Source organism: Prionailurus bengalensis, chromosome E3 (assembly GCF_016509475.1).
Source record: "Prionailurus bengalensis isolate Pbe53 chromosome E3, Fcat_Pben_1.1_paternal_pri, whole genome shotgun sequence".
Classification (NCBI taxonomy): Eukaryota; Metazoa; Chordata; class Mammalia; order Carnivora; family Felidae; genus Prionailurus; species Prionailurus bengalensis.
The window spans coordinates 38,681,870-38,694,167 of NC_057357.1; the positions used below are offsets into that span (position 1 = coordinate 38,681,870).

Consider the following 12,298-nt stretch of genomic DNA (forward strand, 5'->3'; position numbering starts at 1 on the left):
TCTGTCCATTTCTTCACTGGATTATTTGTTTTGGGGCGGTTGAGTTTGATAAGTTCTTTATAGATTTTGAATAATAGCTTTTTATCCGCATGTCATTTGCAGATGTCTTCTCCCATTCCGGAGGTTACCTTTTAGTTTTGCTGATTGTTTCTTTTGCTTTAGGAATATTTTTATCTTCATGAGGTCCCAATAGTTCATTTTTGCTTTTGTTTCTCTTGCCTCCGGAGACCGGTCTAGTAAGAACTTGGTGCGGCCGGGGGCAAAGAGGTTGCTGCCTGTTGTCTCCTCTAGGATTTTGTTGGTTTACTGTCTTACATTTGGGACTTTCGTCCAAAAATAAGTAAATATTAAAAAATACAGTCATTCCATAAACATTTTTTGGCCAATTTTAAATTGCCACATAATTCATATACTGTAAAATTCACACTTTCAAAGTGAACAATTCAGTGGCCCTTCATACATTCGCAAGTTGTGCATCCACGGCCGTCTAGCTTCAGATAATTCTCGTCTCCCCAAAAAGACACCTGTGCCCCATTAAGCAGTCACTCCGAGGGTCGAGATTTCATCTTTAGCAGTGAGGAAGGAGGAGGTGACCGAGCATCTGGGGTCCCCCAGGAGGTTCTTCAGGTCGTGGGAGGTGGACCTAGGGCCCTGGCGTGCTGAGGCCGCCACAGCCTCTTCTCAGCCCTCCTTGTTGGTGGCAGACTCCAGCAGCTCTAGGCACAGGCTGTCTGCTCTTCCACCGTGTTCTTCTGCACGCCCCCCCCCCCTCCCAGCCCCACATGTCTGTGCCGGATGATCAGGGAGAAGTCACTGGTAGAGGTGAGGCAGAGTTGAGGTCTCAAGTCACATGCTGGCTGGTGGCATTGGGGACCCAGGCCCCAGCTTGGGGCCGCTTCTCCACCATCGGCAGGCAGCTCCCACATCAAGGATATGACACCAGCGGGCACACTGACCTTCAGCTGCCCGGATGGAGGAGGACTGGCTCCCCCTTACTGGCTCACTGTCATTTGTGCCCCACGGGCCGACGCTAGTCCTTGCCGTGAGGAAGGCTAGGAATGCAGCCTCCACATCTCATCCACGTGCCCAGGAGGCGGGGATGGACAGAGGATGCTGGGTCTGGGAAGGTCTCTGGCACGGACAGTGGCAGTATACCAGTGGTCTAGGACAGGTGTACCAGAAAGCCCTTCTCCACGGGGCCCGGACCAGCTAGGGCGAAGGTTCTCTCCGGGGTCCCCCGCACATTTGATGTGGGACCCGATGGATACCATCGGAGTCCCCTCTGCCCCCCATGGGCCGAGTGCCGTCCTTGGGCCCGGCAGCCAGGGGTGAGGCCGGCCAGAGCTCTTCTTCCCCGTAGCCATAGGCTTCCAAAGCCTGTGGAAGGCAGCTGGGAGGCTTTCAGAACGAGGACCTAGAACGAGAGTGACCTGGCCTTTGTCTGCAGGAGGATATTGCAAAGCTGCTACGGTACGAGTCCTCGGCACTGCCTGCTGGGCAGCTGACCAGTCTCTCAGACTATGCCGGCCGCATGCGGGCTGGCACCCGCACCATCTACTACCTGTGCGCCCCCAGCCGGCACCTGGCCGAGCATTCACCCTACTATGAGGCCATGAAGCAGAAAAACATGGAGGTGAGTGGGCCACGGCTTGGGGTCCAGACGGGATAAACAGGGTCTGAGCCCCAGACAGTGGCCGAACATGCTCGGGAGAGCCAAGCCGCGTGAGGCAGCTGATGTCCAGGGGTCCTGAGGCCCAGCCAGGCTGCCGTTAGTCTGTGTGTCTCTGGGAGGTGACACGGGGCTCCTCCGTAGTCACCGATCCTACTGCTACTCCTACTGCTAGGGCCCCCTCGGGACCATCTGGTGAACCACTGTATCCATGAGGCTGAGGAAGCCCCCGGACCCCAGTATGGCCTTTCCAGACATAGGACCCGGCCCTGGCCTCACGCTCCGCTCTGTCCTGTTGCGGGCAGACTTCTCCAGGCCCGACGCCAATGCTCTTGGGCTCTCGCAGGTTCTCTTCTGCTACGAGCAGTTCGATGAACTGACTTTGCTACACCTTCGTGAGTTTGACAAGAAGAAGCTGATCTCTGTGGAGACGGACATCGTTGTTGATCACTATAAGGAGGAGAAGTTGGAGGACGGGTCCCCGGGTAGGCTCGCTCCCCTTCTCTCTGAACCCAGGTGTGGGTGGTGGCCTGGGGGTGCAGAGAAGGCTAAGACGGCCTCTTCCATCTTGTAGTGCTGGGTTCATATGGAGTTTTTTCTCTTCTCATGTGTATCTGGGGTCCCCAGCCTGCACAGAGGAAGCTGTTGGGGACCATCTTCATGATGAATGGGAAACATTTTTGTTTAGATCCTGGGGGTCTGAGTGCTCCCTCCAGCTTGGCTTCCAACAGAATCAGAAGTGGTCTTTTTTTTTTTTTTTTTTTTATGTTTATTGTATTTATTTTGAGAGAGTGAGCAGGGGAGGGGTAGAGAGAGAGAATCCCAAGCAGGCTCTGTGCTGTCAGCATAGAGCCCGATGTGGGGCTTGATCCCACAAACTGCAGGATCATGATCTGAGCCAAAATCGAGAGTCCAGATGCTTAACCGACTGAGCCACCCAGGCGCCCCTAGAGATTCTTTTTAAAGCTCTCACAAAATTATATGGGCCTCAGGCAACCAAAAATGTCTGTCTGTCTATTTATTTAATTTAATTTATTTTATTTTATTTTATTTATTTTTTTTTATTTTTTTATTTTTTTTATTTATTTTATTTTATTTTTTATTTTTTATTTTTTTATTTTATTTTATTTTATTTTATTTTATTTTATTTTATTTTATTTTATTTTATGCTCCACACCCAGCATAGGGCTTGAATTCCTGATCCTGAGATCAAGAGTTGAATGCTCCACGGACTCAGGCAACCAGGTGCCCCCAAGGTGTCCTTTTTGGGATCCAATTTAATCTGCTTACTTTTAGATGAAGGTCCTTTCGGGAAGCCTCTGTCTCTGCGGCAGTGGCCGACAGGGGCGGAGGGAGCCTTCTTGAAACCCAGTATTGAGGCATCAGCATTTTAGGCCCCCTGGGATGCCCTGGGGTGGGCGGCTCTGAGCCCGCTCCCGTCTACCCTCCTGTAGCCAGTGACCGCCTGTCCGAGAAGGAGACGGAGGACCTGATGGCCTGGATGAGAAATGCGCTGGGGTCACGTGTCACCAACGTGAAGGTGAGGCCTTCCGGAGACGGGCTGCCACCCGGCCGCCATGGGCCTCCGGGACCGCACTGCTGCCGGCCCTGTGGGTATCTTCCCTGCGGTCGTGATCTGAGGGGGAGACCGGCGCGTTGCTGCCGTGCCTGTGTGTGCACGCGCACCAGTGCCCAGGGGCGTACATGTGCCACTCTGTAGAGCAGGTGGAAGCAGAGAACAGGCGGGGGGAGGTCCCCAGCTGGCTGTCTCCAAGGCGCTGTGGTGGCCGAGGACACGGGGAGCTGACTGCCCAACTCAGGTTCTCAGGGGTCTGGGTGGGTCTCAGCAAGCCGGTGTTCTGAATCGTAATTCACAGGAGCCATACTTCCGTTCCATGAAGGAGCTTTAATTATAAAGGAAAGGGAATATACGAAATCAAACCATTAGAGTAACATAAAGAGGGGGAGAGTGTAGAGAAGAACAGAGAAGGGTTCGTACATCAAATCGGTGCTCACCACATCCAGCCTCGTGGCTGGGGGAGTCCCGCGGCAAACAGCCTGGTCGGGGTCCCGACTGAGGGTCCTGGGCCGAGTATCCTTCTCAGGTGAGGCTTCCAGCTGTTGCTGCCAAGGCAGTGTGTGCCCTATGCGTGTGTGATCCCGGTGAGTCATGGAGTCTACCTAAGCATAGTCTTTGTTTCTCTTACCGTCTCATGGTCTTGGGAGCTCGGCATCTGCCTATTTCTCTTCGCTCCCTGATCCATTCCAGGGGGCCAGCCTGGTCTGGCTCGAGAGGGCGAGGCAAGTTAGTCCCTCTTGGCGTCAGAAAGGCCAATTCTGATGCCGAGGCCAGATACGGAGCACAAGCCAACTCAGGCCCCTGGGACTGTGTAGGTGCGGCTCTGGGCAGAAACGCACAAGTCACATAAGTTCTGTCCAGAGCAGCTGGCAACCGAGCAGTCCATCTCGGACCTACAAGAGAAGGCCATGGTAGCCGGAGGACAGGTGTTCAGTGTGAAGTCACTGGCACAGGGACACCTCCAGGCGTGGCGCTAAAGGTGTGCAGGGTGGGAACAGCCAAGAGCAGAGGAGGCACCTCTGTAAGAGGTGGCATCTGGGGACCTGTGTGGCTTCCGGGCAGTGAGCATTGAGAGCCATGGCGCACAGCCGGGATTTCTCTTTGTGACATGTGCTGTGTCATGCACAGCATGACCTCCGAGGTCACAGGGTGACCTCCGAGCTAATTAGAATGAGTGCATTTGACCCACGAAGGAGACGAGGTGGAACACTTCCCCACATCACAGCTCGCAGTCCGGGAGCTGGATTTGAATCCCGGCGCAGGTTCTCCATTGCTGCGCCATGGGTCCAGCAGGCCCAGAAGTCTGGCCTGAGTCTGCAGGCCCACACCCTCTGGGTGGCAAGGGAGAGGCCCACAGGGAGCAGGATCTCGAACGTTCGGTGGCAGGTGTAGTGGATGAAATCCAGGCCCGTGGGAGCCGTGGGAAGGGGGCTCAGGCCATTGGGACAGGCAAGACAGAGGGAGGATGGGCAGGATTAAGGGAGGACGTACTGGAGAGGCTGGGGCCTTGGGCAGGGGAGCAGCCGGCTTGCGGGGTCCTTGACCGCTGTGGGACCCCTCCATGGCCCCCGTGCAGCAGAGGTTAGTTAACCCAGGCCAGATACACCTGGGACAGCAATGGACACGTTAAAGACCAGTAGTTTTGGGGGGTGGGGGATAGAGGAGGAGGGAGTCCACGATCGGGATGTGTTCCAGGAACTTCATGTGGTGGCAGCTCAGACTCCCTTCTCGTGAGTGCAAGGGAGGGGTGTCCCTGGAGACCTGCATTGTGTGTGTCACCCGGGTAAGCTTCATGAATGGCCCAGACCCTGCAGCCCAGGAGCCCCCGCCTCCAGCTCCTCCCTCACCTCTGGTCCCTGGCCTGGCTCGTAGGTGACTCTCCGACTGGACACCCACCCTGCCATGATCACCGTGCTGGAGATGGGGGCCGCCCGGCACTTCCTGCGCATGCAGCAGCTGGCCAAGACCCAGGAGGAGCGCGCTCAGGTCCTGCAGCCCACACTGGAGATCAACCCCAGGTAGGGCCGCCGGCTCCCGGCCCAGGCCCCGGGCCCGCGTTTCCGACCTGCCATGTCGTGTGTGTGAGTGGGTTTGTGCGCTACCTTCGTTTACGACACCTCAGGAGGGCATAAGGCTTACGTGGTTTGATGACTATTAAATTATCCCCCACAAGGTCCTAAAAAACCACCTTGTTGGCCTTCATTCAGATGCCCCCGTTTCCCACTAGAGTCTGTCCCTGTCCTCAGAGGTCACCAGAGCCCTCGCTGCAGGAGTAGTCATTTCCTCACCTCGCCGTGGTTCTACTGCCTATTCACGCATCCGTGAAGACGCTCTGTGTTGGCAGTTTTGAACTTTGACGTGTGTGGAATCCTTGAGTGTGTTTTTAAAGTCCTGCTTCCACGACTCGGCACGAGACAGTCCGCGTGGAGGGTGGCTCGGGTTTGTGTTTGTAGCTGAGAAATAGGAGTCTGCCTTAGCACCGTTAGGCTGTTTTGGGGTAGTTTCTGTTCAGGGGCTGGTGGCAACAGGTTGCTGTGAACACTCTTGTCCCCATCTGGCTCACGGCCCGGCTACCCTCACCTGGACGAGGACGTGCGCGCTGCTTGCATAGCACGGGAGTCCCCAGGGCCCTGCATTGACCATCCTTTGGCTTGGCTTTCTCGTGACATGCCTTCTAAGACTGTCCTTTTTTGTTTTCTCTTGAGGGAGTGTCAGCAGGGGAGAGGGGCAGAGAGAGACCATCTCTGTGCTGAGCCTGGAGCCCGACGCAGGGCTCAATCCCATGACCCTGGGGATGGTGACCTGAGCCAAAATCCAGTGTTGGACGCTCAACTGAGCCACCCAGGCGCCCCTACAGTAATAACTTTTAAATGAAATTCTATCAACAGGTTACCAAATATGTTACAAAATAGCAAAAAGCAAGCGTCCCTCGTCTTGTCCCCAACCAGTTACTACAGCCCATTTGGCATATTTTCTTCTGGACTCTGGCCTTGTACTTTTGTGTCTTTTTTGCATTATGACTCACTTTATCATATCCTTTTTAATGCTTGTTTTATATGTATGTTATGTATGTATGTTTTATAAGCATACGTTTTGTCTAGACTGCTGGGGAGAGGGCAGAGGTTCCTATTGTACTTTCTGAGCCAAGTGACCACACCTGGAATCTGGTGAGCGCGCTGACGCGGCTCGCGGCCGGTCAGGCGGCAACGGGAGCCGCACCAGTGTGTGCGTGTGGCCTCCATCCCGGGGGCACACAAGGCTTCAGCTGTGGGCGCCTGTCGGAGTGGCTGACCCCAGCCTCTACCTAATGCTGGCACACAAGTAGTTCTGTGGGAGAGCTGTATGGAGGGCTCGTTCTTACTGCCAGGCGATTTTTAAATTTTAGTTGCTTTGAAAATTGTTCATCTGTGCACCGGGTTCAGAATTCTAAAGAACCAGAGGAATCCATAGTGAAGTTTTCCTAGTACCCAGCACGGCCCCCCTTAGGTCGTGTTTTCCCAGAGTTGGCCTGCACCTGTCGTGCATGCAGATTGGCTGGTGGCCTTCTGATAAGGGTTTCCTACCGTACCGGTGCCGTGAGCAAAGCGGATTGCTAAGTCTCAGAGCGACGTCCAGGTGAATTTTTAGACTGTGACTGCCCTGTACCCCGTAGCAGTTAGACAAACTTTCCCCAATGCCTTCAGTTTGAACAAACTTAAAAAAATTTAACGTTTTAGGGGTGCCTGGGTGGCTCAGTCGGTTAAACGTCAACTTTGGCTCAGGTCATGATCTCACTGCTTGTGGGTTCGAGCCCTGCATCAGGCTCTGTGCTGACAGCTCAGAGCCTGGAGCCTGCTTTGCATTCTGTCTCTTTTTGTCTCTGCCCCTCCCCACTTCTCTCTCTGTCTCTCAAAAATAAAAATTAAAAAAAATTTAAATGTGAACGTTTTAATTTATTTTTGAGAGGGCGAGACACAGAGCCTGACACAGAGCTCAAACTCATTGTGTGAGATCATGACCTGAGTTGAAGTCAGTCACTTAGGTGCCCCATACCAAAGGTCTCAACTCTGGCCATTTGAAAAATTACCATTTTGATGGAGGTGTCTTAGGAAAAAGATCAGATAGTGTAAGTTTATGGCATTTTTTTTTCTATGTAGAAAACAATAGAATTCCTAGGGAGTTGTAGTGATCATTTTCTTCTTTTTGACTTGTGTTTTGCATTTTGCTTCAGAAATCTTTCTCTTTTTCCCTGTCAATGTTTGTATTTATTGGTATAAGAAATCCAGTTGTGTTCTGTCTGGGTGGCTGGCCAGTGACCCTACCTATTGTCCTTAAGTACTGGCTGCCCTTATGTCCCCACGTGTGCATCAAGTTGTGTAGATGTTGTCCACGGTTGCCCTTTCGTTTTCTAGAACCAGTGGTCCAGTTCCTGGAGCCTTACAATGTGCTTTCACATCTGGGCCATGTCTCCTGGCTGTTCTTCTATGCTTATGAGTTTCTAAGACTGCTTTTATACCTAAACAAAATATTTTTCATATTTTAAATTCCTGTTGGTAGTGTTTCTGTCCTCGGAAATCCGTCATTTTGTGCCTTTTTTCTTAGACTGGTCTACCATGCGTCTTTTTGACTGTTTCGGTAACCACAACCTCCCAGAAAAGTCCTCAGAATGTAGAGGCTCTTGTGCTGGTTGTGCAGCACCCAGCCCTGACTTCTGGTCTTTTCTGTGCTGCAGACACACACTGATCAAGAAACTCAGTCAGCTGAGAGACAGTGAGCCTGACCTGGCCCAGCTGCTGGTTGACCAGGTGAGTCTTCCGGAGCCAGAATTCTGGAGCCTCCGTGGCGGGGGGACAGTGCTCTCCCTGCCTCGTCTGCGGGGCCTTGCCGTCTCACTAATGCAGTTACCCTGCCTGCCTTTCAGATCTACGAGAACGCCATGATCGCTGCCGGCCTTGTGGATGACCCCCGATCCATGGTGGGCCGCCTGAACCACTTACTTGTCAAGGCCCTGGAACGCCACTGAGGGGCAGGGATGCCCTGCTCTTGCCTGCAGTGAAAGGGCTCAAGCAGAGGTGACAGATGGAGGAGGCAGCCAGGGATGAAGGACTAGATGCCACCAATGAGAACACCCTTTGAGCTTTATTTACTTAAATTAAAGGTATTTCTTAATCTAAGTATTAAGTTTTTTTGTCCGGACAGAGGAGGTGGGTAGGGGGCTCTGTTTCCACAACCCCCTGCTCACAGTGGAACTGGAAATAGTGACAAAAAGCCCACTTCTGTCCTTGCACAGATTCCAGGTGCCGTGGGGAGAGGGTGCTCAGGGGAAACCTTAGGCCCAACGCTTGACTGTAGCGACAAACTGGGGCCAGGGCCCCACTCACATCAGGCTCTCTTTAGTGTCACCTCCACTGGGTAATGGTCACTGATGGCCTGGGCCTGTGGGAAAACACATGGTGAGCACAGGGATGCCTGTCATGGCATACTCTGTGCACACTGCGTCCTGACCGGACCCCTGCCCCAGCCCCATCAGAGCTGCAGACACGTACCAGCTGGTTGCTCAGGCCAAATGCAGCTTGGAAGTTAAAGGGGGTGGCCGAGTCCGGGACGATGGCGTGCTGGAGCAGGGGGCCCGCCACCACGATCCTGCGGCACCACACACGAGAGGGTCCCCATCAGCCTCGAGGCTGGCTGCCCACATACACCCTTCGCGCCTCTGTCTGGTCAAGGTCATGACCCAGTACTGCCGGGCAGCCCCCCAGGCGGCCTTGGCTCCACAAGCTGAGCCAAGGGACCGGGAGCACCTCCCCTGGCACTAGGGCCCCGGACAGGGCCTGACCCAGGTCTTGGGAACCTGGACCGAGCAGTCCAGGCGGCCTCGTCCCCGCCTACCTGTCGTAAGCGCAGCGCGTAGAGGTGGCTGTGGTGTCTGCGGTGTCCGGGATCAGCCACTGGAAGGCAGGGCTCGTGCGCAGGCGGATGGATGACCACTGGGAGGGGACCACGTAGCTGCAGCCAGCGTTGAAGTCGCCCATGAGCATGACGTCCTACACAGAGACACCGGTCGGTCAGACACCTGGGTGCACGAGCGGTGCCTCCAGGGCCCGGGCTGCGGACTCACCTCCAGGTCCCACTTCTGCCGCACGTCCAGGTAGACGTCGTAGAGAGAGTCCATCTCGGCCACCGCATCCAGGGGGGCCGCGTGCAGGGGAACGATGGCAAACTCTTTGACCTCTGCGGAGACGGCGTTGAGCTAAAGCTCAGGGCCGTCGCCAGGGGGTGGAAGTAACTAAGACCGAAGTGCTGGGGGGTCATGTGACACGAGCCTGCCGGGGCCCCGAGAAGAGCTACGCACCAGTGAGTGGGGAGAAGAACCTGACGATGGCGGGCTCGCGGCTGAAGGTGTCGTTCCCGCACGGCTCGCAGCCGTCGTCATACTGGTAGCTGTCCAGCACGGACACCTGGTCGGGTCTGGGGGAGGCCAGGGCATGAGCCCGAGACTGGGGGGGCCGCCACATGCCTGCACCGTCCTGCCTCTGCACACGTTGGGGGAGCCCCAGGGGTGCGGCCCACGGACCTCTAGACCACCCTCGGGCTTCCGTTAGCACCCTCTGGGGGTGGCCCGCGTCTCGGCGCCGGGGCTTTACCTGAACACGTAGAGGTAGCGTTCCTTGTAGCTGTTGCGTCCCAGCGGCTCGCTGACCACGTAATGGAAGGCGTTTGGGTCATCCCTGGATTGAGAAGACAAATGTCCCAGGGAGCCCTTCTGCCGCCCATAGCAGGGCTCCTGTCCACAACAGGAAACGGTGCCGTGCCCTGGAGGGGGGTGTCACCATCCTGTGCCTCCCCAGAACCCCGCCGCCATCACCCACTGATTGAGTCTGTCCAGCAGCCTTCCCACGGCTGTCAGGTGGCTGTCTCGGACCTCCTGGATGACAGCAATATCGTAGCGACTCAGGATCTGCAGACAGGGCCACAATGGTGCTCAGCAGGGCAGGCTGGGCAGATGTGGGGGTGGCTGGGCCCTGCTTCCTCCAGGTCCCCGTAGGGCCACAGCCGCTACTCCCCAGGGCACTTTTGTGGCATGGTTTGGTCTGACACTCTTGCCTGGGACTCTGCTGCCAGACGGGAGCCCTCCTGTCACCAGAGGCTCTCAACACTCCCCATCTGTGGCCACCCTCCAGACTGCCTGCCGGCCCAGTGTTCCCAGGGCCTGTTAACCCACATCCACCCCCAGGACTCCTCAGAGACAAGCCGGCCTGGACCCACCTGCACAATGTAGTTGGAGAGAGTGGCATTGGACATCTTGGTCTCCCCGAAAGTGCGGATGTTGAAGGCTGCTATTTTCAGGGTCAGGGCCACATGCAGTAGGCCAGCCAGGGCGAGCAGTGCCCCCATCAGCCTGGCACCCCTCATCCTGGAGCAGGACGCTTGTTTACTCAAGAATCCGGGGACAGCAGAGACAGACGGTAGCCCGTCCTCCCCCGGGATCTAGCTGTGTGGGGCTGGTGGGGCCCAAGGGTGAGTAAATCCCGTCTTTGTGGGCTGTGCTGATCAGGCTGGGAGGAGTCTCAGAACCTTCTCATCAGTGTCCAGAGGCAAGACACCTAAGTGTCAGAACCCGAGGTCTCTACCCGCCAGAAGACAAGCGCCTGTCTGGTCAGAAGAGGTGCCAGCCTGAGGTGGCCCCCGGCCCTCTATTGGTGGGACGCTGGCTCACTGCCCTCCCTGCTCAGGGCACCCACCTAGACAGGACTGGCCAGTCACCCAGAGGGACCCTGAGGGCAACCTCCGGGCCTGGCACCCACCTTCCACGGGCCACATGTCACCCTGCCCTCAGGGCAGTACTCACCTGAAGGTCAACATCTATAAGGACGATGGGGATCCTGACAATCGGGGATCCTCTGGTCAGTATCAACTTTGTCCTTTTGCTGCTTTAGGAAAAAAAAATCATTTATAAAGGGAAGTGGATCTAAAAACAGCAGAGAGGCCCATGCAGAGTCGTAGCTCCGAACCCCAACACAGGGAATGCGTGTCCCTCCGGGGGTTTTAAAGGTTTAGGCAGCCGTGACCTTTCCCAGGGCATCACCTGGGGGACACAGAACAATGGTGCTGCCTGTAACGGATGGCTGCCGTGTGTTTACTTCAACAGGCACAGGTTCTCGCTGCTGTAACAGGAGCACCTGATAATATTTGCATTTAGTCTTAAAAAGTCTAATGAAAGGGCCAAAGGAGCCCTCGTCCTTCACACATGCCGCTCTCCCAGGTATGGGGAGGGAGCAGGTGTGCGCTGGAGGGTGGCCCAGCTGCGTTCCAGCATGAACACGACCTTGGAGCCACAGGTCAAAGCCAGCCATCCCCTCTGTGGCCCCGCGTCCCGCAGCACCCCGAACACCGCCCCCTCATTGGTCAGCGGCGCGGCTGCAGGCAGACGGGCTACAGGTTGGGCTCTCCGAGGAGCACGCAAGGCCAGAAGGCCATGGGCACCAGGAAGGGGTGATGACACAAGGCCACCTCAGTCGCCAGCAAGGCAACAGGGCCCTTATGGTGAAGAGGTGTGTGTTCCAGGGATAGGTGACCCTGGGTGACAGGGACACTGTCAAACAGCTGAGGCTCCAGGCCTCGTTCCAGTCCCTTTTTGGGAATCCTTAACTCTCCACTTACTCATGTTCTGTGACTCCTGAAACAAGTCACCAAAAAGCTGGTGGCTTAAACTGACAGAGGTTTATTCTCTAACAGTCATAGAGGCCAGAGATGGAAACCCAAGATGTGGCAGGGGCTGCGCTCCACCGGGGACGTGAGGGGAAGATCCCCTGCATCCCAGCCCTGAGGGCTCCAGGCCTGCCGTGGCTGTGTGGCCTTATCACCCAGTCTCCGCCTCTGCCCCCACGCGGTTCTCTCTCCTGAGTCCATTTTCTCGGCCCCTCATTCAGGATGGGAGGAATTCGGGGTCCTCCCGGGGAACCAGGATCTTCTCCCCATCTCAAGAGCCTTAACTGGATCACAGCTGCAGAGTCATTTTTGGCCACCGGAGTTCACATTCACAGGTCCCAGGGATTGGGACATGGCGATCT

The 12,298-nt window shown here is 55.7% G+C and overlaps 2 protein-coding genes across 3 annotated transcripts in view; one reads left to right on the forward strand and one right to left on the reverse strand.

Annotated features, from left to right (window-relative positions):
- Positions 1 to 8,401, forward strand: part of TRAP1 (TNF receptor associated protein 1) — a 48,918-nt gene extending 40,517 nt beyond the window's left edge. The window contains exons 13-18 of the mRNA XM_043560718.1: positions 1,448 to 1,633; positions 2,016 to 2,154; positions 3,124 to 3,209; positions 5,121 to 5,266; positions 7,960 to 8,032; positions 8,149 to 8,401. Of these exons, the coding sequence (XP_043416653.1) occupies positions 1,448 to 1,633; positions 2,016 to 2,154; positions 3,124 to 3,209; positions 5,121 to 5,266; positions 7,960 to 8,032; positions 8,149 to 8,250 (732 nt within the window). The 3' untranslated portion in view covers positions 8,251 to 8,401. The remainder of the gene's footprint in view (positions 1 to 1,447; positions 1,634 to 2,015; positions 2,155 to 3,123; positions 3,210 to 5,120; positions 5,267 to 7,959; positions 8,033 to 8,148) is intronic.
- On the reverse strand, positions 8,348 to 11,270 carry DNASE1 (deoxyribonuclease 1). 2 transcript variants are annotated; one of them, XM_043560719.1, is made up of 9 exons: positions 11,077 to 11,270; positions 10,494 to 10,641; positions 10,097 to 10,185; positions 9,872 to 9,955; positions 9,580 to 9,695; positions 9,346 to 9,458; positions 9,117 to 9,271; positions 8,774 to 8,870; positions 8,348 to 8,663 (listed from the first exon to the last, which is right to left on the reverse strand). In XM_043560719.1, the coding sequence occupies exons 1-9, from the start codon at positions 11,088 to 11,090 to the stop codon at positions 8,610 to 8,612; spliced, it is 870 nt and encodes a 289-aa protein (XP_043416654.1). In that variant the 5' UTR covers positions 11,091 to 11,270; the 3' UTR covers positions 8,348 to 8,609. The 2 variants fall into 2 exon arrangements, with proteins under 2 accessions (XP_043416654.1, XP_043416655.1); XM_043560720.1 differs by lacking the exons at positions 10,097 to 10,185; positions 11,077 to 11,270 and having other exon boundaries at positions 10,494 to 10,634.
- Between the last annotated feature and the right edge of the window lie 1,028 nt (positions 11,271 to 12,298).